General features: G+C 38.7%; 2 protein-coding genes across 2 annotated transcripts; one reads left to right on the top strand and one right to left on the bottom strand.

The window, feature by feature from the left end:
• The first annotated feature begins 9,446 nt into the window (after positions 1-9,446).
• On the top strand, positions 9,447-14,814 carry LOC143039697 (putative oxidoreductase dhs-27). The gene is made up of 3 exons (XM_076209934.1): positions 9,447-9,503; positions 12,830-13,661; positions 14,215-14,814. Coding segments are annotated over exons 1-3 (1,290 nt in total). The 5' UTR covers positions 9,447-9,502; the 3' UTR covers positions 14,672-14,814.
• Positions 14,815-18,974: 4,160 nt separating this feature from the next.
• On the bottom strand, positions 18,975-22,035 carry LOC143040007 (putative oxidoreductase dhs-27). The gene is made up of 3 exons (XM_076210527.1): positions 21,915-22,035; positions 20,844-21,675; positions 18,975-19,560 (listed from the first exon to the last, which is right to left on the bottom strand). Coding segments are annotated over exons 1-3 (1,290 nt in total). The 5' UTR covers positions 21,916-22,035; the 3' UTR covers positions 18,975-19,103.
• Positions 22,036-25,000: the final 2,965 nt, after the last annotated feature.

Here is a 25,000-nt window from a genome sequence, read left to right as displayed (position 1 = left end):
ATTTCTTTTCTTGTTACTTCTATCTCTTTCATAGGGGAGGCTTTCTCCTCCCACTCGACATCTCTAAGTTGTATGTTCTCCCTCGTAAACACCGATTTAGAATGCTTGTTCATAATTTCTGCCATTTCTATTTCCTCTGTGTATTCAACTCCTCATTGCCGTAGTTTCTCTAATTCTTGTTTGTTTTTCAGTTTGTTGTTTACAAATCTGTAAAATAATTTTGGTTGATATTTACATTTTTCTATGACATCTTTTTCGTATTTTCTCTTTTCTTCTCTGCACACTTGTACATATTGATTTCTATAACTAATATATATTTTCCATTTTTCAGGTTTTTTGCCTTTTTTCCATTTTATCCAAGCTTTATCCCTTTTGTCTTTTAACTCCCTACATCTTTTGTTGCACCATCATTTTACATATCCTTTTTCTTGTTTTTGTCTTGGAACATACTTTTCCACTCCTTTATAAATTTTTGTCAAAATGTTCCATTTATCTTCTACTGTTGTTTGCTCCTTGTGCATCCTTTTCCAGTCTGCTTTTTGAAAGAGTTCTCTTATTTTATCAAAATTTGTTTTTTCATACATCATTCTTCCTTTTCTATATTGTTCATTTCTTTTCATGTATTTTCCTCATTTAGTTCCAGTTCAATCAATATGTGGTCACTTTTACTTATTGGTGTTTTATATTCAATCTTTTCTACTATTCTAGGTTCAGATGTGATTATTAGGTCTAGTCTCGATGGTTCTTCTTCATTTCTATACTTAGCGTTCATTCCTGTATCCACTGTGTCACTGTATGGTCAATAATCATCTCGAGTAGAACATTTCCCCATGAGCCGTCTACACCCTTCACTGTCATCTCTTCCCAGCAGACTTCTTTGCAATTAAAGTCGCCCATCATAACTATTCCTCCTATATCTTCCATTATCTTACTTAATGTTATCCTTGTGTCTTTTAACATACTTTTATGTTCACTCTCTTCCCACGAGGCTGTTTTTGGAGGCACATATTTTATCACAAACTTTCTGCTCTTCTTATCTCTGTCTTCCACTTCGATCATAGTCATCTCTACTGTATTCTTTCCATATGTGACACTCCTCACGTTTATATCCTTCTTAGTCAGGAACATAACTCCACCCCTTGTTTTGTCTCTGTTTCTAATCCAATAATTCTATGCATCATGTCCTACACTATTGGGTGGTAGTGGACCTTTTAATTTCGTTTTTACAATTCCCATTATGCCCAGCTCTTTTTCCTTCAGATAATCATTCAGCTCATTCAATCCTGTTATTAATCCATCTATATTTGTGTAAGACACTCTTAGTTTTCTGCCACTTCCATTGTATTCTCTGTTTCCCTTTTGTTTTTCTCTAGTATGTCGTATTTCCTTACTTGCATATTCACTACTCTCCAATAGAATTTCTCTTTTTCTGACTGTTCTGTTCTCGTTTTATCCTTAGCTTCATGTCTTTTCATTTTTTCCTCCTCTCTTTCCTCTTTATTCATTTTTCTTTCTATCCATACCTTTTTATATTGTTCACTTGTTGCTAGTTTCCCTGTTTTTGCTAAGATATTCTCTGCCGTCGTTTGTGACCTGAATTTAATCTTAATTGGTCTGGTCTTATCTGTACTATACTTTTCGAGTCTAAACTTCTCTTCAATTTGTTTCATGATTTCAGGTTCATCTTCCTGAACTAATTCTAGTAAACTGCTTACTTTTTCTTTTTCCTCATTGATTCTTGTGGTTCTCTTTAGGTTATGTTTCTCTTCCATTCCTAATATAATTATACATTTCTTTTTATCTACTAAGTCTCTTACTATATTCTCCTTCTGTCTCATCACTTTAATAACTGAGTCTTCAGTTTGTTCTTTCATTTGCTGTTTAATTATGTCAGTAAATGCAACTTTACTGTTTTCTTGGATTTTTTTCCAACCCTGTGCTTCTTTTGCTATGGCCTCTTTATTGTCTTTATTATTCCTCTTTAATTCTTCATTCTCCTCTTTTACTTCTTTTAACTGTCTTTTTAATTCTTCTATTTCTTTAGTTAAGTTTTTGTTCACCTTCTCTAGTTCTTCCAATCTTTCAACTCTCTGCGCAATCTTTGCTATGTTACCGAACCTATTCTCCCAATGTTCGGTCATTTGTTCAAGTTTTTCCTCCAGTCTTGCTAATCGGGGGAGGTTGGTATCCGCCCGCCCCCCTCATTAAATCCCTGGAAATTATTATCCTCACCTTCCATTGTGCTGCTCTTATCTCTATTTCTAATCTTTACATTTTTGTTAATCCCTTCACCAAAATCATCGGTCCTTCTCTTGTTTACAAGACGCCTGGCCTCCTGGACCAAGCCCTCCCCTTCCTCATTTCCTTCCATTTCCCACAGTAATCCCTCCCCTTCTCCTTTTTCCTCACTTTCCCACTACACCACGAGCTTTCCCCTTCCCTGTAAATACAATAAGGTACTTCCTTTGCGTTGAGATCCACGAAAATTTCACTTTTTCTGCAGAACTCCAATCTTCGCTGTCCATCCGACGAAATTGTGTGTGTGTGTGTGTGTGTGTGTGTGTGTGTGTGTGTGTGTGTGTGTGTGTGTGTGTGTGTGTGTGTGTGTGTGTGTGTCTGTGTGTGTGTGTGTTTGTTTACTTATCTCCTTATCTAATCTACGAATTTATGCATTTGTTTACTATGTAAGTATTTATGTATATACGTATTTATTTATCTATTTATTCTAATTATCTAATTATTTATTAATTCAGTTACCTATCTACTTATCTATTCACTTATCTATTTACTTATTCGTATTGACATTTTTTTGTTTCCGATTGGCTGTGCTCCTGGAGTAGTGAGAGAGTGGTTGGTGGGTGTAAATGCGGACTTCTCGGTGTCCTTGAGCTAGACCTTGCTCAAACTCCTTGGGAGAATACTAAGCCATATCAGTAATAGGATTTATGCTGGTTGTTATTAATCGCTAGTTGATTACACCATGTCGATATTTTGCTCTGTCGTGTGGAAAGATTCAGTTCCCCTTGTGTGGGATACCATATTATTTTGCATATTACCTGAAAATCTTAATGCGTTACAATAAGATTAATAAAGCTTAGAGGAGTCGACTGTTTAAACCTTCCCAGATACTCACTTTCCCTAAACTCGCATAGCTTTATATACATAGAAACATATGAACTACCTTATCGCAGGGAAGAGCTTGAAAGCAATATTTTGTTGGTATTCGTTTGACGGTGGATATTTGCGGCCTTGACATCGTCTTGAGTTGCCGGACGCTGATCCACATGCAATCCTGTGGTCACGGGAAATAGATTGCTCTGGTGCTTTAGCCTGATGCTTCAGCCTGATGTCACAGTGAGATTTAATTTTATCCATTGTCCTTGTTGGCCTCCGAACTCACGATAAGAAAATGTATATTTCTGGTCACTATCACCCTGTGCACGTGTGCATTTTTAACACAAAACTTGAGACGGTTGTTGGTGGACTCTTTCCCGCTGCTTCAGTAGCTTTGCAGTAGTATAGCGAGCAAGAAGGCACTACACGTCTGACCATTTCGCCATAATACACAGTACTGACTAGTAAGATTGACACTCCAATCCGAAAGGGGAAATGCATTTACACATATGTACAACTTGAGAATATGTATTTCTCAAGTGTGCATGTCTACATACACATGTATAATATTTACATGCATGAATGCTCAAATGGATACGCATCAGCTTTCCTGCGATATTTGGTACTTGTGAAGAAAAATTCGGATTTCTTATAGTGTTTGTTGTGTAGTTAGAGATTTTTGGTGAAAAGATGTGATTCTACCCTGCAAGATCTAGTCATATTCGAGATGAGGATTTTCATGATCCCTACTTGCACTGAAACAGTGCTTCGAAGAAGCACATGGTGTCATGGACTCGCTCAACCAGTGTTATGTAATGCACAAGTGTAAAATAAAGAATCCTTCTGTTTACAATATCATGATTCATTAAAACCCTATTCTCGATCTGAAGGGCGGTACGCCAAGAGTATTTGGAAAAACCAGCTGAGTACCACGGGCAGATATAGGTTGAAAAGTATTAGCATAGATGGATATGTAGTAGTAAGTGATTAAAGACAATACCAGTGTTTCCAGGTGATCATATATCTGTACGTGGTTGTCTTATGTATTTGTGGTTGAGTTTGATTATTTCATGTATGTATAAACGCCCAATTGGGGATGACCGTGTTCACAATTATCAAATGTATTACAGCATTCTTACCAATCTAAAGAAATATTTCTAACATAATTATTACTTTGTAACCAAATCAAAAGAAGATGCATTGGTTATATAAAACACACCTATAGTTTCCAATAAACTACATGGCCAACTCATCAACTATAGTCGGTGGTGAGTTTCAAAGCGGCTGAAAACATGTACATCTAGATATGTTATAAGTGACCAAAGACCACGAAAATCAAGTGACAAAATGCCTCACAATTGGTTGCATAATCCCAGCTATGATGTGCATATGTGAAAGTTGATAATTTCACGAAGGCAATGGAGGCAAAGTTAAGATGTGCACAGAGCGTAGTAGGAAGATCAGTGGTATGAACATCTCTGACAAAACGGAAGAGGGCAAGTTAGGTTAAAGAGCAGACTGTGGCAAAATATACTGTGATTCGGTTAAAGAAACTCCCCTATCAGGAAGGTATGACTGCGGCCCTTACAGAGGACTTTGTAGCGTGGAATCAACTAGCTATGCCCTTGGTCCAACTCGTTGGCGGCTAGGTTTGAACTGCCGTCACCTCGATCTTTGCCCGTAAGCAGCGACGCTCTGACCCGCTCGGCCAGCATTGTACAGTCGATAAAAGAACAAAAATTAAATTGGGCATGGCAAATGGAGAGGAAGAAAGATAAAGATGACAAGCCCCCAAAGTAGTTTCTTGCAGGTGAAGCTCATAGTACCTGCGCGGTTTCGCCACCCTTGGGCACTTCCTGTACCTCGCCTTCGGGTTCTGTTTACAAACACCGCCAGCTCCAATTCTGCGTCAACCTCGGCAGCTTTCAGAGTTTCACTTTTGACGTGATCCCACACATTTTCAGGGGTCCTCAGGGACGTCAAACACTTCGGATCGACTGGAGACTACAATCGCATACTCCTGAGTACATGCATCCTCCATGAGACCAAATCCTTTGTTACTGTCACGACATTTCCATTCTCATCTTCAAAGAAAAATTATCCAATAATCCCATGCTTGGACATTGCTACCCATGCAGTGCACTTCTTTCAATACAAAGGTTGCTCAGCAACATGGTGAGGGCTGTAAGTGCCCCAGAAAACCTAGTTCTTGGAGTTAATAAAGCCATAAAGCAGAGAGTGGGCCTCATATGAAAGCAACACGTTGCTCAAGAAGTTTTCATTCTCCTCAAACTTTTGAGAGAACCACCAACACATAGTGACTCTCTTATCATTATCAATTTGGGTGAGCTGGTGTTTGATTTGAATCCTATAAGTATAGAGTTTAAGATCACAGATCTAAATGCGTTTAATTGAAGAACATGAAATCCCAAACTGTTGACTCCTACGACGAAAAGATTTGCTCGGCCTTCGGACTAAAATCTTGAACAATCGAGATATTCTCAAGTGTGCGGACTGTAACAGGAGTTCCTGTAGTCAATTTTCTAGCCTTCCTACGATCCTCTACACTTCCTTAGGCTTCAAAATTTCGAGCCCACTTCAAAAATTGACACTTGTTTGGGTGATGGTTGAAATTGAACAGACGCCTATACTTGGTTTTAACAGTCTTGAATGATTAGGTCTTGTAGTATGTCTTTACACAGAAAACCTTTAGTTTTTGTGTCCAGGTCATTATTATTCAATCATCTGCAAAAAATAATAAAACTAAATTTACTTACTTTTAATAGGAAACTTATGAATAGCCCAAAAATGAGTTTCAAGTATTCTGAAACATACTGGGTATATATACAGTATATATATATATATATATATATATATATATATATATATATATATATATATATATATGTATATATATATATATTATGGGAAAGGTGGAGGGGGAAACACGGGTCTTTATCTGATTATCGAGTTTATTCCTGACCGGTTTCGCTTACAATAGCTTCTTCAGAAGTCCCAATGTCTCTACATATATATATATACAGTATATATATACATATATATATACATTTATACTATATATACATATATATGTATATATACATATATATAAAATACATATATATACATATATATATATATATATGCTTGTGTGTGTGTGTGTGTGTGTGTGTGTGTGTGTGTGTGTGTGTGTGTGTGTGTGTGTGTGTGTGTACGAAAAAAGCTGGATTCCGGGAACCATAATGGTGGAAACGTAGAAAACACCACACCTATTTCTGAGTCTGGTATTTTCTACGTTCCCACCATATATATATATATATATATATATATATATATATATATATATATATATATATATATATATATATATGTATATATATATGTATATATATATATATATATATATATATATATATGATTTTAGGGAGCAGGTTTTCTTGGATACATTTTGTATTGAATAATACAGCATACTCAGCATTGCTTATCTTCTTTAAGATTTCTATCCTCACTATTTTCATTTCTGTGGGAGAAAGGGGGAACATAATATCACCAAATGAATCCATAGTGAGTTTGGAAATGAAAACAAATACTTTATGTCATCCGCATACAAAAAAGATGAAAAAGTCTTGAAAGATATCGTATATAAAAATCGTAAACCCAAGAAGCAAGAGACTCCCTGAAATTGGTAATATATTATCGCAACCCCAGAACTTCATCATTAATCATGAAAAACAACTTGGCAGGTGAAAAAGATAAATCAAAATAAAATTATGTTATGTACTAATACCCATGTCCTTTCAACAAAGACGGTGCGCTTTACAATGACTGACAAGTATAATGGCCGCACAATTCAAACTTTGTCTCAAAGGCTCACATTTCTTATGCAAAATGGTGCAGTAAAATCTCACATCTCAAAAGTTTATAAGATGAACATATCACGGGAGGTTTTAAGCAATAATACTTTGATATTAGCAAAGAAAAACAATAAGAAAAAATTAAAATACTTGGAAGCCGTTTTAATTAGGAATTACCTACCAGCAATTAACATTCAACTAAATATGTGTGGAACCCTGGAGCTGGTCGGGGCATCCCACGGAGCGCCAAGGAGAAAGTAAACCGAAGTACCTTTCCCAGTTTATTTTGTACAGTGTATATGTGATCACAACTTGTATCTTTGAAATAAAGTTAGCAGAAGACGCCTAAAGCATAGGCGAAACGTCGTAAGTAATGTATTTGTTTTCATTTCCAAACTCACTATACATTTGGTGATATTGTGTTCTCCCTCCCTCCCACAGAAAAGAAAATAGAGAGAAGGATAGAAGGTTTAAAGAAGATAACCAATGCTATGCTGTATTATTCAATAGAATATATATATATAATATATATATATATATATATATATATATATATTAACAAAAACCCACTGTGTTGGATAAGAAGAAAATTCCGCTGTCTTCCAACACGTAGACAAGGAAGGCCATCGTATAGTTTGGAATGAAGCAAAAATTATCTTCAATTCAAAGTGCAGTTTTAAAAGGAAAATAATAGAATCATCCTTGATTAACAAATTTCCAAATTTCAATATATCATATGGACAATGGTCACCTGACTGCATTACCACCTGGGCAGTCAACAAATTACTACCACCTCTGGTGAAGGCGGGTGACCTGCCCCGCAAAGCATTAGACGCTACCTGAGTCCTATCCATGTTCCTTCTTTTACTGTTTATAAGACATGCCTTTTGCTCCTCTACTCTGTATTCCACTGAAGAGGATCACAGTCCGTGATCGAAATATATGGAATCTATTTATTTCATTTCTTCTTATCCAACACAGTGGGTTTTTGTTAAAATTTACGAATGTGTTACGACATTACTTTGTAGTTATATATATATATATATATACAGTATATACACTTATATATATACTGTATATATAAACTTTTATCCCACCGTCGGAAAAGAAGACACTAATGTATAAAGTTCTGTATATTTCGATCACTAACTGTGATCCTCTTCAGCAGAATGAGTACATAGTGAAAGACATATACATATATACAAAAATGTGAGGTGAGAAAAAGAACAAGGGAAGAGCTCAGGTTACGTGACCGAAGCTCTGCGGCTCTTGTGAGTTTTTGTCATGTAACCTGAACTCTTCCCTTGTTCCTTTTTCTCACCTCACATTTTTGTATATGTATATGTCTTCCACTATGTACTCATTCTGCTGAAGAGGATCACAGTTAGTGATCGAAATATACAGAACTTTCGACATTAGTGTCTTCTTTTCCGACGGTGGGATAAAAGTTTATTTTACTAATGTGCTACGACATTACTGCGATATATATGATATATATATATGCATATATATATATATATATATATATTGTGTGTGTGTGTGTGTGTGTGTGTGTGTGTGTGTGTGTGTGTGTGTGTGTGTGTGTGTGTGTGTGTTTATATATCTAATCTATTCATCTACGCATTTATGCATTCATTTGTTTGTTTGCTTATTCATATAAGAATTTATTATATGTATTTCCTTATCTATTTATTCATTTTAATTATCTAAGTATTTGTTCATTTATCAATCTATCTATTCATCTATTCATTTATCTATTTACCCACTTGTTTAATAAGTGATGAGATTGTTGGTTGTAAACGCGGACTTCTCGGTATCGGTGTTTGTGTTGGTTGTTATTTATCACTAGTTAAATACATCATGTCGACATTTTGCTCTGTCCTGTGGAAGGATTCAGCTCCCCCTGTGTGGGATGCCATATCATTTTGTATATCACCTGGAAACCTTAATGCATTACAATAAAATCAGTAAAACTTTTTTTAAAGCTATCGACTCATAAGGTGGTCATTAAAGTTTGAATATGTACAGTCTCGACGTTGTTATGTGTAAAACTTAAAGGAGTCGACTATTTAAATCTTCCCAAAGACTGACGTTCCCTAAACTCGCATAGCTTTAGATACATAGATATATATATATATGAAATACGTTATGGCAAAGAGCTTGAAAATAATGTTTTGTCTGTCTAACAGTGGCTATTTGCAACCTTGACATCGTCTTGAGTTGCCGGATGGTGATCCACATTCCTGTAGTCATACGAAATAGATTACTCTGGTGCTTTAGTATGATGCTTCAGCCTGATGTCACAGTGATATGTAATTTTATCCATTGTCCTTGTTGGCCTCCGAACTCACGACAAAAAAAAATATATATATATATATATCTGGTCACTGTCAACTTGTACACGTTTGCATTTTTTGCACGCAACTTGAGGTGGCTGTAAGTAGGCTCGTGCCCGCTGCTACAGTAGGCAGTAGTACAGCAAGCAAGACGGCACTACGCCTCTGACCATTTCGGCATACTACACAGTCCTGACTAGTAAGATAGACACTCTAATCCGAAAGGGCAAATACATTTACACATATGTACAACTTTAGAATATGTACTTCTCAGGTGTGCATGTCTACACATATACGTACAAGTATAATATTTACATGCATGAATAATCACATGCTCCAGCGATATTTGGTACTTGTGAAGATAAATTTGGAATTTTTGCAGTGTTAGTTGTGTATTCAGAGATTTTTGGTGAAAAGTTATGATTGTATCTGTAAGATCTGATTATATTCGAGGTGGTGTATTTCATGATCCTGCTGCACTTTAATCATTGCTCTAGCACATGGTGTCATGGACCCGCTGAACCAGAGTATACGGCACTCTCGATTTCTTTGAACTTGAACCCAATTCTGTTTTGCTGTACGCCTGCGAAAAGTGGACAGTGAATGTTGTTTTTGTTTTGTTATCAATTGTCTGTTTGATTTTAATTTATTATTAGCTATATGTCAATTTATTATTATTTACTATTTACATGTTTGTTTATTATTTAACTATACCTATGCATTTATTTATGTATTTTATTTGTTATTTACATTATCATAGTTTTTATTTATTTATTATTATTTTTTCGCATCCGACCTAGATATGGACCAAAAGGTCTCCTGTCGGCATGCTCCGCCTTTGTAATCCTTTGCATGGAAAGTGTGTCAACGTCTTTGGTAACAAATGTTTTCGAAAAGTCAAGGGTTGTCGCCGGAGTGACTTTGTATCAAACCAACGACTGCTCTGCGAGACTCAGTCAAAGCCTTTGGCCAGCATAATTCGTGAAGGTCAACTCTCGTTTATATGCGCAAATGATACACTTTCTTAACGTTGATCCTATTCACAGGGTGATCTCCACAGGAGAGATTTCTCGGTGGAGTCGAAAGGGACGTCCACTGGGGGCAAGTAGACAAATCCTTCCAAGAGTTGTTCGGATTGAGAAGAAAGGTTGCACAGGTGTTTGCTCAAAGTAACCGTGGGGATTGACGTCCGTGTGTGAGTTGGATAGATAATAATAGTGGTAATAATAGGGAATTATCACATTTACAAGCCACGATAAAAAAAGAAAATGCTACCTGCAAAAGGAGCGGTTGCGGCTTCACTTACACTGGTACTCAGGAAGGAGATTCGGTGTTTCACCTGTGTTACCGTTTACAAATATCAACACCCCGTCCTATTAAGTCCGCCATAACAGCTAGAATTAATTTTTCTACAACTATAAAACGAAATGGCCACATTTCTCTGCCCTGTTATCTTCTCTTTTTTGTATCAACCAGGGTTCAGTAGAGACATAATTTGCAAGGAGGCACTGTTGTTCCACAACATTTTATATTTTATGCAAAGACTTCAAAATCGGGAGTTACAAACATACTTCTCTAAACCTGTGTGTATCCTGTTTTGGGTATTTTAAAATTTAAATCACAGCCTGGCCAGACAAGGCCTAATTGTATGCATTGTTTTCCGTCATTGTCAGACGCAGTGACGCCCAATAGAATTTGAACATCTAGCATAAACGTTCTACCTGTCCACGGGCTTTTTGACCAGGGCAATCAAATCTTTAAGGCCAGGACCACTTTTCAATAAGGTCCAAAACGTAAACGCCGATCCTTGGGCTGGTACGAGTTTAGGGAGGTGCCTCCTCTACACACACATACACACTCCCCACCTGGCTACGTGGGTGTTCTTTTGATCCATATCTAGGTCGGATGCGAAAAAAAATCATATTATTAATAAAAATTATAAATAAAAACTATAATAATGCAAATAACAAATAAAATACATAAATAAATGCATAGGTATAGTTAAATAATAAACAAACAGGTAAATAGTAAATAATAATAAATTGACATATAACTAATAATAAATGAAAATCAGACAGACAAAAGATAACAAAACAAAAACAAATAATATAAGATAAATTATAATCATTACAGCATCTTACTTAGGTATTTATCTAAATGATTCTTAAAGCTTCGAACTGAACTACATTGCACTACCTGTGCAGGAAGTTTATTCCATTCATTAACTACACGGTTGGCAAAGTTGTTTCTACCCACTTCCAAATTGAATCTATTTCCGGACAGTTTGAGACCATTGTTTCTTGTCTGATTCTCATTCAATGTGAAAATTTTGTCACTTTTGATGTTCTTTAATTATATTTTTACTTAAAACATATTTTATCACTAATGATACTAAACTATTGATATGTTACAATTTTTGTCAAAGATTTCCAGGATAACTCACTTCAAATATGAGTTCGGTAAAGACCTGTATCTATTAATATTGAGTGAATAAGTAAAAGGCTGGGTCGTCATCTAAGTTTGCAGAAAATCAACACCGTGTGAGATTGAAACCTTTATTGGTACGACGTTTCGCTTGTTACAGCTTTTTCAAGTACAGACATATGGCAAACACTCTGAGTACATATAGGCCGACGGGGAAGGAACTGGGAGATGTTATCAGGGAGGGGTGGGTGGTAGGTGGAAGGGCGGAGGGGGGGTGAGAATGGGACGGGTGGGACTTGGTGGAGAAAAAGGAGGACATTTCGGACAGTTTGTTGAAATGGACTAAGGGGAACATTTCATACATTTGTATAATGCGGGTAACAGATGAATGATAGGAGGGGCGATGTTGAACATGCCTCTGTTCTGCTCAATGTGGGGAAAAAACGCTGGTGTCTACCGCATACCCTGTGCTGGATGAGAGACCTCCCGTGACCTGAAGACCCGGATCCGGGAGCATCGCTACGATTCCCGGAACAACATCACCACCAACGCCTGTGTTATCCACCGGAACACCAACGACCACCTGATGGATTGGGATAACGCAGAGCTTCTTTTTAGTGAACCAGACAGGGTGAGGAGGAAATGCCTGGAAGCGGCCGCCATTCAAAGCTTCAAAACCATTGAGCAGAACAGAGGCATGTTCAACATCGCCCCTCCTATTATCCATCTGTTACCCACATTATACAAATGTATGATATGTCCCCTTTAGTCCATTTCAACAAACTGTCCGAAATGTCCTCCTTTTCTCCACCAAGTCCCACCCGTCCCCTTCTCACACACACCCTCCGCCCTTCCACCTACCACCCACCGCTCCTTGATAACCTCTCCCAGTTCCTTCCCCGTCGGCCTATATGTACTCAGAGTATTTGCCATATGTCTGTACTTGAAAAAGCTGTAACAAGCGAAACGTCGTACCAATAAAGGTTTCGATCTCACACGGTGTTGATTTTCACAGTCTTCTCGGCTTTTGCCTTTGTGTTTCAATTTTGCAGAAGAAATACCGTTATATTTCTTCAACTAATCTATTTTCTCTTCCTACAGTGTCTGGCAGAACATGTCCACCTGGAAGGGAAGAACCCAGTGAATCACCAAACAACAACATCGTCATGAACAAAGTACTGATCGAGACCTGTCTGCAGAGAGACAAAGGACAGGAGGCTAAACTATTATCCTTCGAGGAGAAAGAAATCACAAAGAAAGGTGACAACTTTCTATGTGTGGTGACTAGCATTACTGTCCGGTACCAGCTAGGGAACCAGAAGGACCTCCGTGCCAGCTATGTGGTCAAATTCAACCCTCAGAGACAACTCAGTGGCACATTTTTGAAAGAGGTCTTTGCCAAGGAAAATGGCTTCTATCATGAAATTTGCCCTGCCCTCAACCGTGAGTTGAAGGAGGCAGGTCTTCCTGGTCTTCGAACTCCCAGATCCCCCTTCACCCAGATGACAGAGGGCAAGGAAGTCATTTTCATGGGCAATCTTCGCGAGCAAGGTTTCCAGATGATCAACTTTAGGAAGGGACTAGACAAGGATCACACTCTCCTTGTCGTCAGGGAACTGGCCAGACTCCACGGGGCTTCTTTTCTTCTTCAGAAGAAATCCAAGATCGATCTCGTGACAAGTTACCCATATTTGGTTGATGGATTGATGAAAAAAGGCGTAGAATACGAAGGTTTTGCTCTTGTCTACCGTTCTCTTCTGAAGATCGGCGCCACCATAGCCAGACGGAACGAAGGCTACGACAAAGTGGCGAAGTGTCTTGAAGAGGAGCTGTCACCCAATTGCATGGACTGCATACGTGAGCACTTACAACCCCACGCTCCATTCGCAGCTGTTGTCCACGGAGACTGCTGGAGCAACAACCTTTTGTTCAGGTACATTAGCTTCAAAGGGGAGAAAGAGCATAATAATACAATAGACAAACTTCACAGCTCTCCAAAGGAGCCACCGTATTGCTTGCAACTGAGGCTATATACGTAGATAAATGACATGAATAACAAATGAGTCAGTTGAGAACAAGAACTAAATCAATAATGCATATAGGCTATTTTTCAGATTTCAGTGTAGTCCAGGTTAGTCCAAAGTGATCTGAATCAAAAAGAAATTAATACAATATATAACAAGACGAAATGTTATGCAGATGTTCCCCACTCATTTCAGGAAAGTTCTCTCAGCTAAGGTGGATCATTTGTTATAAGTTGACAAGGCTGCTTTGTAGTCACTTATTATTAATCTCTTAAGCATATCATTTGATGGATGAGGTGATGCATGTTAATGATAAAAATAACAGAAAAAACAAGTGGCCTCCAGGCATTAGTTTGAGTACATCAATTGACTGAATGTTGAAAATAGGTATGACATTACTTTTGTTGTTTATTTGGTTTTCAGATACTGATAATCACATTTCCTGTCACACTTTCTCTATAGGTACGACAGCGGTGGTACCCCTGTGGATATAAGACTTGTAGATTTGCAGATAGTAAGAGCATCTTCCATAACCACTGACCTCAACTATTTCTTCTTCACGAGTCCTTCCGGCGAAGTTCGACGCAAGAACATGGACTTGTTCCTTCACACATACTACGACACTCTTGAGGATGTTGTCCGGGCTGGAGGTCTTCAACTGGATTTCACCTTCGAAGACTTCTGCGAAGAGTACGAGCGTCGCTGCTTGTATGGGATTACGTATGGTTTGATTATTACAATGATGGCTATGTGTGGATCATGTGGTGGACCCGACTTCGCTGACATAAAGGATAACAACTTTGAGGAAATGATGAAAAAATACGAGGAATTCCTGGTGTCCATGCAGGAATACCCAGATATAAAAGAGCGGTTCCTCTCTACATTTGACGACATGATTGAGAAGGGTATTGTTTGTTGAGTCGAGGAGTACAATGGGAGGCTTGATGAAACCTTAATTAGATTAGATCAGTTATTCCCAACCTGCGGGACATGTCGTCATTCACTGGTGGTTTATGAATACTTACTAGGCTAGGTAATGCAAAAATGTAAAATGGAATAAAGAAGCACATAGTTTCAATTATCGTGATTTATTAAAACCCTATTCTCAATCTAAAGGGCGATAGGCTACGAGTAGTTGCAAAAACCAGCAATGGGCAGTGGCCTCAAACAGGTTAAAAAGTATTGGCATGGATCGATGAGAGATGTAATAGTGACTAGTTGAATATTTAAAGATTATACCAAAATGACGTGGTCATTTGATATCTGTATGTGGTAGAATGACTTATATGTGATTGAATTTAAGTCTTTTTACATACATACAGACGCCCGATAGGGGTTGATCACAATGATCAGTACCGACTGCAGAGGGCAGGAATGATAATTTGACAAAGGTAATTTCTCGTTCATCTGACATCGTCACAACGACTAGCTCTCTCTTAGGTGATTAGACCGGGCAGTGATAAGTTTAGACCCGAGGGTTTCACTCACTACTGGTCGGGTCACAGCAATGGAACCCACCTCTTCAGTAAAGGTGTGGCGGTGGTAGTGGGCTGGGAGCTGCAAGGACATTAAGCCGATAGCAACTCATTACTATTAGGGTTGCTCCTGTTGATGAGCGTGTGCTGCAGATGAAGTTGAATTACAAAGGATTACAATGACGGAGCATGCCGACAGGAGACCTTTTGGTCCATATCTAGGTCGGATGCGAAAAAAATCATAATAATAAAATAATAAATAAAAACTATAATAATGTAAATAACAAATAAAATACATAAATAAATGCATAGGTATAGTTAAATAATAAACAAACAGGTAATAGTAAATAATAATAAATTGACATATAACTAATGATAAATGAAAATCAAACAGACAAATGATAACAAAACAAAAACAAATAATATAAAATAAATTATAATCATTACAGCATCTTGCTTAGGTGTTTATCTAAATGATTCTTAAAGCTTCGAACTGAACTACATTGCACTACCTGTGCAGGAAGTTTATTCCATTCATTAACTACACGGTTGGCAAAGTTGTTTCTATCTACTTCCAAATTGAATCTATTTCCGGACAGTTTGAGACCATTGTTTCTTGTCTGATTCTCATTCAATGTGAAAATTTTGTCACTTTTGATGTTGTCAATTCCCTTTAGAATTTTAAAGACCTGTATCAAGTCACCTCTGAGTCTACGCTTTTTTTAGGGAAAACAGATTCATATGTTTTAGTCGATTTTCGTATGATTTATTTTTGATATTTGGAATCAGTTTTGTGGCTCGCCGTTGTACTTTTTCCAGTCTGTCAATGTCTTTAATGAGATTCGGTGACCATACGGAAACAGCATATTCCAAATGTGGACGAACTAACGATTTATATAGCTTGTTAATGAGTGATGGACTTGCAGTATGTGCTACACACGAGGCGCACGGCCTTGGAAATGATATATTCACTACCAAGTTTGACTCGGTCAACCAGTGCCCACTACGGAACACACTAACACTTCTCCTCTGAACTCTGCAAAGTCCCGATGGTTGAGGATTGCTGGTTTCTGGTTCAGGCCATACCAATGAATATCGTATAAAAATGCCGGAAGTGTAGCAAAAAATCAATAATTTACTTGATAGCACCCGTCGGAGGACTATATTGAGCTGTAGGGTTTACTGGGGTGCCGAGTTCTTTCGGGCCGACAATAGAATTATAGTGACAACATTTAGGCTACGATTTCGTTTCATGAATAATATATGTGATCAAGGGTATGCGATTGTAGTCTCCAGTCGATTCGAAGTGTTTGACGTCCCTGAGGACACCTGCAAATGTGTGGCATTACGTCAAAAGTGAAACTCTAAAAGCTGCCGAGGTTGACGCAGAACTGGGAGCTGGCAGTATTGGTAAACAGCACCCGAAGGCGAGGTACAGGAAGTGCCCTAGGGTGGCGAATCCGCGCAGGCACTATGAGTTTCACCTGTGTGTGTGTGTGTGTGTGTGTGTGTGTGTGTGTGTGTGTGTGTGTGTGTGTGTGTGTGTGTGTGTGTGTGTGTGTGTGTGTATTCACTTGGTCTTTGGATCACGTGTTGGACTCGTGATCGACAGCATTTCCCTCCTGGAAGAGAGCTCAGAGCTCGTAGGTCCGATCTATGGGTAATGCTTTGACCTTACACACACACACACACACACACCCAACTCCCCGCCCACGGGAGTCAGAGTAACGACCCAAAGCGAAGCTGTACCGAAATAATTTCGGCCCTGGGCAGGATTCGAACCAAGCACTACGCGCACCACCATGCTAGTAGTTCATCGCTCTACCAACTGCGCCACCGAGTGTGTGTGTGTGTGTGTGTGTGTGTGTGTGTGTGTGTGTGTGTGTGTGTGTGTGTGTGTGTGTGTGTGTGTGTGTGTGTGTGTGTGTGTGTGTGCGTGTATGTGTGTGCGCGTATGTGTGTTTATCATTTATCTTTGTGAACTTTTATGTGTAACCTGTAAACAAGTATTTCTACTTATGTATCACAATGCAAAATCATAAGCAAGTGATAATCAGTCAAGAATCTTGATAGAGACAAAAGGAAGATGTGAATACTAAAGCCCCCGCCGCACATAGCTCCTCAAGATCGAGTGAAGGCCTCAATCTTATGAGGTTCTGTCTGCGCAACAGGTGTTCCCTCTTGCTATCTTGTGCTTCATCTGTCCCCCTGCCTTTTCCTTTCTCAATTTTTAAAATAAATCCGTAAAGAAAAAACTAGTTTTGACATAAGCGCAACATAATATTCTACTATATTTACTTCATTTGTCGTCTGCTCTTTCCTTTTTTCAAAGGAAACCCGTTAGGCGAATCATTGGTTCAGCCTTGCCTATGTGGACGGTGGCAAGACATAATTCACCCCAAAGGAAAATATCCCCCAAGGGACAAATATCCCCCTGGTGAAGTTAGGTTAGGTTAGGTTAGGTAAGGTTAGGTTAGGTCAGGTTAGATTAAGTTTGGTTAAGTTAGGTTGGGTTAGGTTAGGTTAGGTAAGGGTAGGTTAGGTCAGCTTAGGTTAGGCTATATCAAGTTAGGTTGGGTTAAGTTAATTAACACAAACAAAGGAGAGTTTTTCCTTGGGGGATTTTTTTTTTCCTTAGAAACTGTGTGGACACCCAACTGAAACACATGACTTTACTATTATCACTGGTTACAGACCTTTGTAGGATCCGCAGATCATCTTGTCCGAGATTTTTGTGTATACACTGTAAAAGGCTCTAGAAAGGAACAGCACCTTGGCATAGGTGAGTAGACTCTATAGTGAGACAGAACCCATTCAGGCTGCGCTCCAACGGGGAAGAACCCCAAGGCTTTGGTGTTGGGCGAGAAAAGGATTTTGTACACCATTTCAAGAAACAGATGGTGGAGTCTTCTCATCTGTCACTACCTGAAGACACTCCTCGCTTTCTCTCTCTCTCTCTCTCTCTCTCTCTCTCTCTCCTTCTCTCACTCTCTCTCTCTCTTTTTTTTTCTCTCTCTCTTTCTCTGTTTTTCTTTTCTTTTATTTTTATTTATTTATTTGTTTGTTTATTTTTGCGGCTGAGTCCTCCGTCAATCGCTACCTGAAGAGAGACTTTTTTGTGTGTCACTACAAAGAATGACGTCAATTATCTTTGGTATCTTTATAACATCTGGAACTGAAGGTCACTATAGCTGCGAACTTTATGATATGTATGAGTATATCACATCTTTATTATATGTAATTGCCGTTAACAACAATGTCGTTGCCTTCAGGGCAGCAGTATTAATAGTGCTAATGTGCAAACCAAAGTTATCAACACCATCAGACGTTGATACAACTGTGAAATAAATAAGGACCACAACGTATAATTCATCACATTATCTTAGTGGTATTGTATTTGACAAAATCAAAGATTCTTCTGCGATATTTCATAACCTTTCACATATTTTCGAAATGTGATTATATATTAAGTCATAAGCAGAAATAACTATTGTGTAAATGCCCTTTTTGGGAGATATTTCCATATGCCTATCTTATGTGGACATGAAATACAGTAGTTAACACTGATGAAAAAATCTTATACTCATTTGCGTTCATCTTTGACATTTAGAAATTCATTATTTCTCTCACCCACCGACGGATCCAATAGTTTTCAACATTTTATAAAACCACAGCCCACTGTTAAAAAATTTCAATACTCATGGCCAGCCTTCAAGTTTGAAATAAAATTGTAATCGATCATGATAGTTTTTTTTTTACTTATTTATTTACATATTTACTTTTTTTTTTTTTTTAACACTGTGCATTACCTAATTTAGTAAGAGTTCATGGTCGTGGGCTATAGGTTCTGCCAAGCCTTAACGTGCACTCATACACTCAACAGACAAAGCCCTTCTCAATCATATCATCAAATATGGAGAGGAACCGCTCCTTTACATCTGGTTGTTCCTGCAGTTCCACCAGGGATTCCTCGTATTTTTTCATCATTTCATCAATGCAGTCATCCTTTATCTCACCGAGGTTGGGTCCACCAAATAATCCACAAGAGATCATCGAAGTCATGAACAAACTCACAGTTATCCCGTACAAGCAGCGACGCTCGTAGTCTTTGCTGAGGTCCTCGAGGGTAAAGTCCAATTGGAGACCTCCAGCTCGGACAACATCCTGAAGAGTGTCGTAGTAAGTCTGGAGGAACGAGTCTATGTTCTTGCGTCGGACTTGGCCGGTGAGGCTCGTGAAGAAGAAATGGCTAAGATCAGTTGTTGGAGAGGATCGTCTAAGAAACTGAAAGTCGACAAGCATCGTCTCCACGGGGACACCATTGTTGTCGTTCCTGGATACAAAATGAACAAAATTATCTCAGCGTTTTCAGTTTTTTTAAATATCGAATAATTAATTAGCGTAATATAATTTGCCTGTAATTCGACTATGAGTTACAATGACAATGCAATAGGAGGCCTTTCAGTCTATATCGAAGTCGGCCGAAAAACAAAAAATCATATGTACAAATAACATAATTTCCGACAGCTATTCCCGGACTCGAACCCAGGACTTGCACGTAAGCACATCTATGCGTCTACCAACCACGCTACTGAGGCTATAAGACCGTTCAACTTCGGGGTTAATCTACACCTGCAGGATTTGAGTCGACTGCTAACTTCCGTCCTGATCTCAATTTTACGAAGAACCAGCCCACCCATAGGTAGTGGTGAAGCAGGTACGTATCCTTGATGGACTTTCGTCGTTGTAATACCTGAATAGATTGGCCAATGACGACGATGTCAATCACATAATTTCCAACAGTTACCCAGGAAGACCCAGGAAGAGATGGAGAGACGGTATCAGACAAGCCATAGAGTCAAGAGGAAGAACTATGGAAGAGGTGGAGAGTGTGCAGCTGTTTGCTGATAGGGACTTGTGGAGGGACTTCGTGAGGCATCATCGCTGACAGGGCATCGCCCTACCTGGTGTATGGTGAGAAAGGTGAGAAAGTTACCCTCGGACCCGAACCCAGGACTTGTACGTTAGCAAGTCTAGGCGTGATTGGTAGAAGCATAGACTTGCTAACGTACAAGTCCTGGATTCAAGTCTAGGGACAACTGTCGGAAATTATGTGATTGACATCGTCGCCATTGGCGATTCTATTCAATGTATAAATAAGATGTAGATATTGAGGTGTCTATCCACATTGACCTTAAAACATCAAATTCATTCACTCGCTTTGGCTGGAAGCCATGACACACACCCAAAACACAATTACTTTTTTGCCAAATACTTCCGACATACCTGTCTTACTACAACACACACTTGACCTACTCAATCCCTTCTCCTAAATTTACACTGCTCTTCCACCTAATTATTCACTCTGTTTCCCTCCTAATCGTTTCAATTTAAACGCACCCACACGTTACCGACCACACTGAACAGCCTGATCTCTCTAAAATTACTATATTTATATTTGCCTCTATTCCCCTGGTATAGTGAAAATATACATTAATTCATTCAGCACAACGAAATTCTTCCTTCCTTAAGACACACATTAAACATTCTCGCCAATCATTTCACCATAACTAGTCCACTTCTTGCCACACTCTATATGTCATGAAGCAATTGTACCTGAATAAAATATTGTTGTTCCAGCAATCTCCATGGACGACAGCTACAAAGGGAGGGCAGGGATGTAAGAACTCACGCCTATAATCCATACATTTAGGTGACAACTCTTCTTCGATGTATTTCGCCACTTTCCCATAGCCTTTGTTTAGCCTGGCTATGACGGCACAGCATTTCAACACACCTTGAAATGTGAGAACAAAGGTTTCATACTCTGCGCATGCCATGAATCCATCGACGAGGTATGGATAGTTGGTTAGGAGATCAACCTTGGAATTCCTCTGAAGAAGAAAAGAGGCCCCGTGGAGTCTGGCCAGTTCCCTGACGACCAGGAGAGTGTGATCCTTGTCCAGTCCCTTCTTATAGTCGACCATCTGAAAACCTTGCTCGCGAAGATCGTCCATGAAGATGATTTCTTTGTCTTCTGTCTGCAAGACGAAGGGAGATTTGGGAGTTCGAAGGTCAGGCTGACCAGCCTCCTGCAACTCGCGATTGAGGGCAGGCACAATTTCAAGGTAAAAGCCAATTTCTTTGGCAAAAATTTCTCTCAGAAGTTTGTTTGCATCACTGAGGCCTCGCTCGAAGTTAGATTTGACCACGTAGTTGGTACGGAGGTCTTCCAAGCTTTCTAGTCTGTACTGAACACTAATACTGGTCACTAAACCCAAGTAATTTTCACCCTTCTTTGTGATCTCTTCCTCTTCAAAGCACAAGAGCTTAGCTCTCAGACCCTTGTCTGCTTGTAGGCAGGCCTCCACCAGCTCCTTTGTGATGTGAGAGTTGTTTGGCAACTCATCATGTTCTTCCCCTGGGGTAGAGGACGTTCTCCCGGACACTATACAAATGAGGAAGTACTTATTAACTAAAGTTGAATAATGACAATTTTTCTGTAAAAACAGATGGCGGTCTAACCATTCCGATTTGGCTCTGGCTTCCGAGACAGATTCACATTCAAATTATATTTTGATTAAAGGATTCTCAAGAAGCTAAATCACTGTTTGTACCACAATGGCAATTTTGTAACGAAAAAAGTACACCAACGTTATACAAAACATGCTAAAGTCATATACTTGCTTTTGTGTTATCTGGTGGGTCTCCACAGAATACTGATGTTGGGAAGGGTATCTGTTCTCAGCCGTCTCCAAGTGGGCATAAGCAAAATGAGTGATAGACACCGAATATATACTATACGATATGACGAGTTTATTAGTATTTTATAAACCAATAGAATGTCGAAATAAGATTATATACCTCAGGAGTGAAGTATTACAAGCAGATAAGATAAAGAAAATCGAAAAAAACGTACATTGTTAGGATCTCCTATGAGATAAGCAATATCTTGAGACAATCTACAGACACCTTTACCCAATTCAGGAATTTTCAACTCGGTGGGTGTTCTCTGAAGGAAATGGATGTTTCCAAACATGTAAAGAAAATTAGGTAGAGGATTTCATAGCATGCGAGTTACTTCATTTCCCAGCATGCTGGCTGGTGAAGCTGGTTAGAGCGTTGCTACTTGCGGCGGAAATTGAGATGACGGCAGTTCAATCTCTGCCGCCAGCACGTTGGACCAAGGGCATGGCTAAATAAATTCCACGCTACAAAGTCCACTGTAACGGGTACCCTCCTAGCCTCCTGATAGGGGGAGTTTGCGACATTAAACCGATTCTGAATCTGAATCATAGCATGCTGAACCACTAACTATACGTATGGGTCTTATTACCTAAGCCAACTCCAATAGTAAATAGAAACCAACATAAAATACATTACTCTGTGATCCGAGTTTAATCCATGATAATGATCAGGATTGGTAGTAACTCCTGAGTATTACTGACATTAGAATTTCTTTAACCACAGCCCTCTCATAGTACTTCGTAATAAGATTACCTTATCGTGAAGTCGAGTGGACCTCGACGATATTTTGCTCTGTCTCGTGAATGCGTTTAGCTTTCTCCGTGCTGGATGCCTTAATTGTACGTCACCTGAAAATTCCAATGCATTAGTTTTCAATGGTTACATCTACAAACAAAAGTGTAAGATAATCATTTAACTCTATCGGTTGTTTTAAGAGAAAGTTCGATAGCTTTATGGATGGGGATGACAGGTGGTAATGGACATGGAACTGTCAAGTGTAGGCCTAATGGTCTCTTGCAGCCTCCTTCTTTCTTATGTTCTATCTGGCAATAGTTAGATCCATCTTTGAGTATGCGGTACAGTTTTAGTCTCCCTCCTATGGAATGGAAATTAATTCACCAGAATCAGTACAGAAGAGGATGACCAAAATTATACAAGGACTTAGAATTTTACCATATAAAGACAGGTTTAGGCACCTTAACTTATACTCCCTAGAAAGAAGAAAAGTATATTCAAACAAGCAAGGTCATCATATCAAGACAGTAGGGCAGGGCTACTAGTAATGGATTTAAATTGGACAAATTTAGGTTTAAGAAGGAAATAGTCAAGAACTGGCTTACCAACAGAGTGGTTAATTAATGGAATAGACTTCGTAACCATGAAGTGACCACTGAAATAACGGGTTTCTTTATAGTATAATCACTATCAAAATTAAAAATTAAAGGTGCCTAATTTCACCGGAAAATGTTTCTAGTATTTATCAAAATCAATAATAATTAAATAAATTACCCATGAATTCTTTCATTTTTTATTTATTGCAACTTGAAATCACGTTGACGGGTGCGAAAAAAATTGTCTGCTACAGACTTTTTCATAAAACCTATCTGTGACACCATTTGCTCCGCAGTGACGTCACGGGTAATGTTTATCTTCCATGCATCGTGAGATTGTCATGTAAGCAGCCAATCGAACCTAAGATTAAACTAATGTGTCCAGAAATTATTGATGAAGTGGGTCATTCACATTATTCGTTTATTTTATTGTTTTATTTTCCTTTATGTTTTATCAATGCTGAATTCTATTAATGCTGAATTTTATTAACTATACCTTATCTCTCATATACTGTCATTAACTTCATATTATGTATGTAACTTTATTTCTGGTATTTCCTTCAATCTCGATTGCCTCGATTGCCATGTCTTTGGAGTCCTGTGAGTCAGCTTTTATGTATAAATCTACCTCTTGATGTACCAAGACTCCCGCTTACTGGGCGCAATAAGAAAAAAAAAAAATCTGTGTTATCCATCCGTTGATCCTATAGGACTTAGGTGACGCAGGGCGAGGTTGACACTCGGTTTAGTTTAAAGGATACTATGACCTGACCCGACCTTACACGAATTAAATATCCTCGGGGCGTACCGAAAGGTAGCACCCCTCTGGCTGGAATAGAATTGCCGGGCATGGCCTGGAATTGTGTTTTTAGTAGCATATAAATGTCTTTCCCACAGGCGTAATATGGTCGTAGCCCGAACATAAGTGCTCTGAAGCTGAAGGCTAGTTGTCCTTACACATTCTCGCCAGTGGCTGGTCACCCACATCGCGCGACGATATAAATACCTCCTAAAGTTCCTGTGGGTGACTCTGTTCACCACACTCCAACCAGGCATTTTCGGGTTGACAGAAATCTGGAGACGCCAACTCTTCTTCAGAGATATTCAGGTTCGAATTTATATCCCGGAACTCTGTCATCTATTCTCTGTAATTCGGTGTTGTCACACATATTTAGGGAGTCAAGAGACGATGAAATCCTTTCAATATCGCTGAAGTATGTTTCGCTATTTGACGATAAGGATGACATGGATTGTATTGGTACGCTTTGTGGAGTCATCACCAAAATATGGCGCTGTATGATGGTTTAAAATGAAAAAGAGCAGACGACAAATATTTCAGACAAAATGTCCCTCAGAAAACTACTTTTGGGATAAGATATTTGTTTTAAACAAGGTCTTCGTGAAAATACATAACGTTACGAAAGAAAAAAATGCATGATTGTACATGAGCATGGTGAATACCCTTTATGAGAAAGGGGTTTGGAAATACCTAGTGTATGCATTATGGTCTCTTGCAGTCTCCTCAATTCTTATGTTATTTTGTTACAGTAAAATTGGTTAAACTTATCACCTTCGAGAGGTTGACATGTTAAACTATTCCCAAACGTTCCCTAAAATCGCATGCAGTAGCTTTAGAGACATACGGTGGTATTCTTAGAAAACCCTTATATAAATCTTATATAAATCCTCGGAAGG

The sequence above is a fragment of the Oratosquilla oratoria genome, chromosome 27 (assembly GCF_046742065.1).
Source record: "Oratosquilla oratoria isolate Oo_2021 chromosome 27, ASM4674206v1, whole genome shotgun sequence".
NCBI classification, from domain to species: Eukaryota; Metazoa; Arthropoda; class Malacostraca; order Stomatopoda; family Squillidae; genus Oratosquilla; species Oratosquilla oratoria.
This window is presented reverse-complemented; position numbering and strand designations above follow the sequence as displayed.

Coding starts and splice junctions, on each gene's coding strand:
- LOC143040007 (XM_076210527.1), bottom strand. Junction 19,561..20,843: donor AACAACAATATTTTATTCAG/GTACAATTGCTT, acceptor TTTTGTATCCAG/GAACGACAACAATGGTGTCC.
- LOC143039697 (XM_076209934.1), top strand. Junction 13,662..14,214: donor AGCAACAACCTTTTGTTCAG/GTACATTAGCTT, acceptor CTTTCTCTATAG/GTACGACAGCGGTGGTACCC.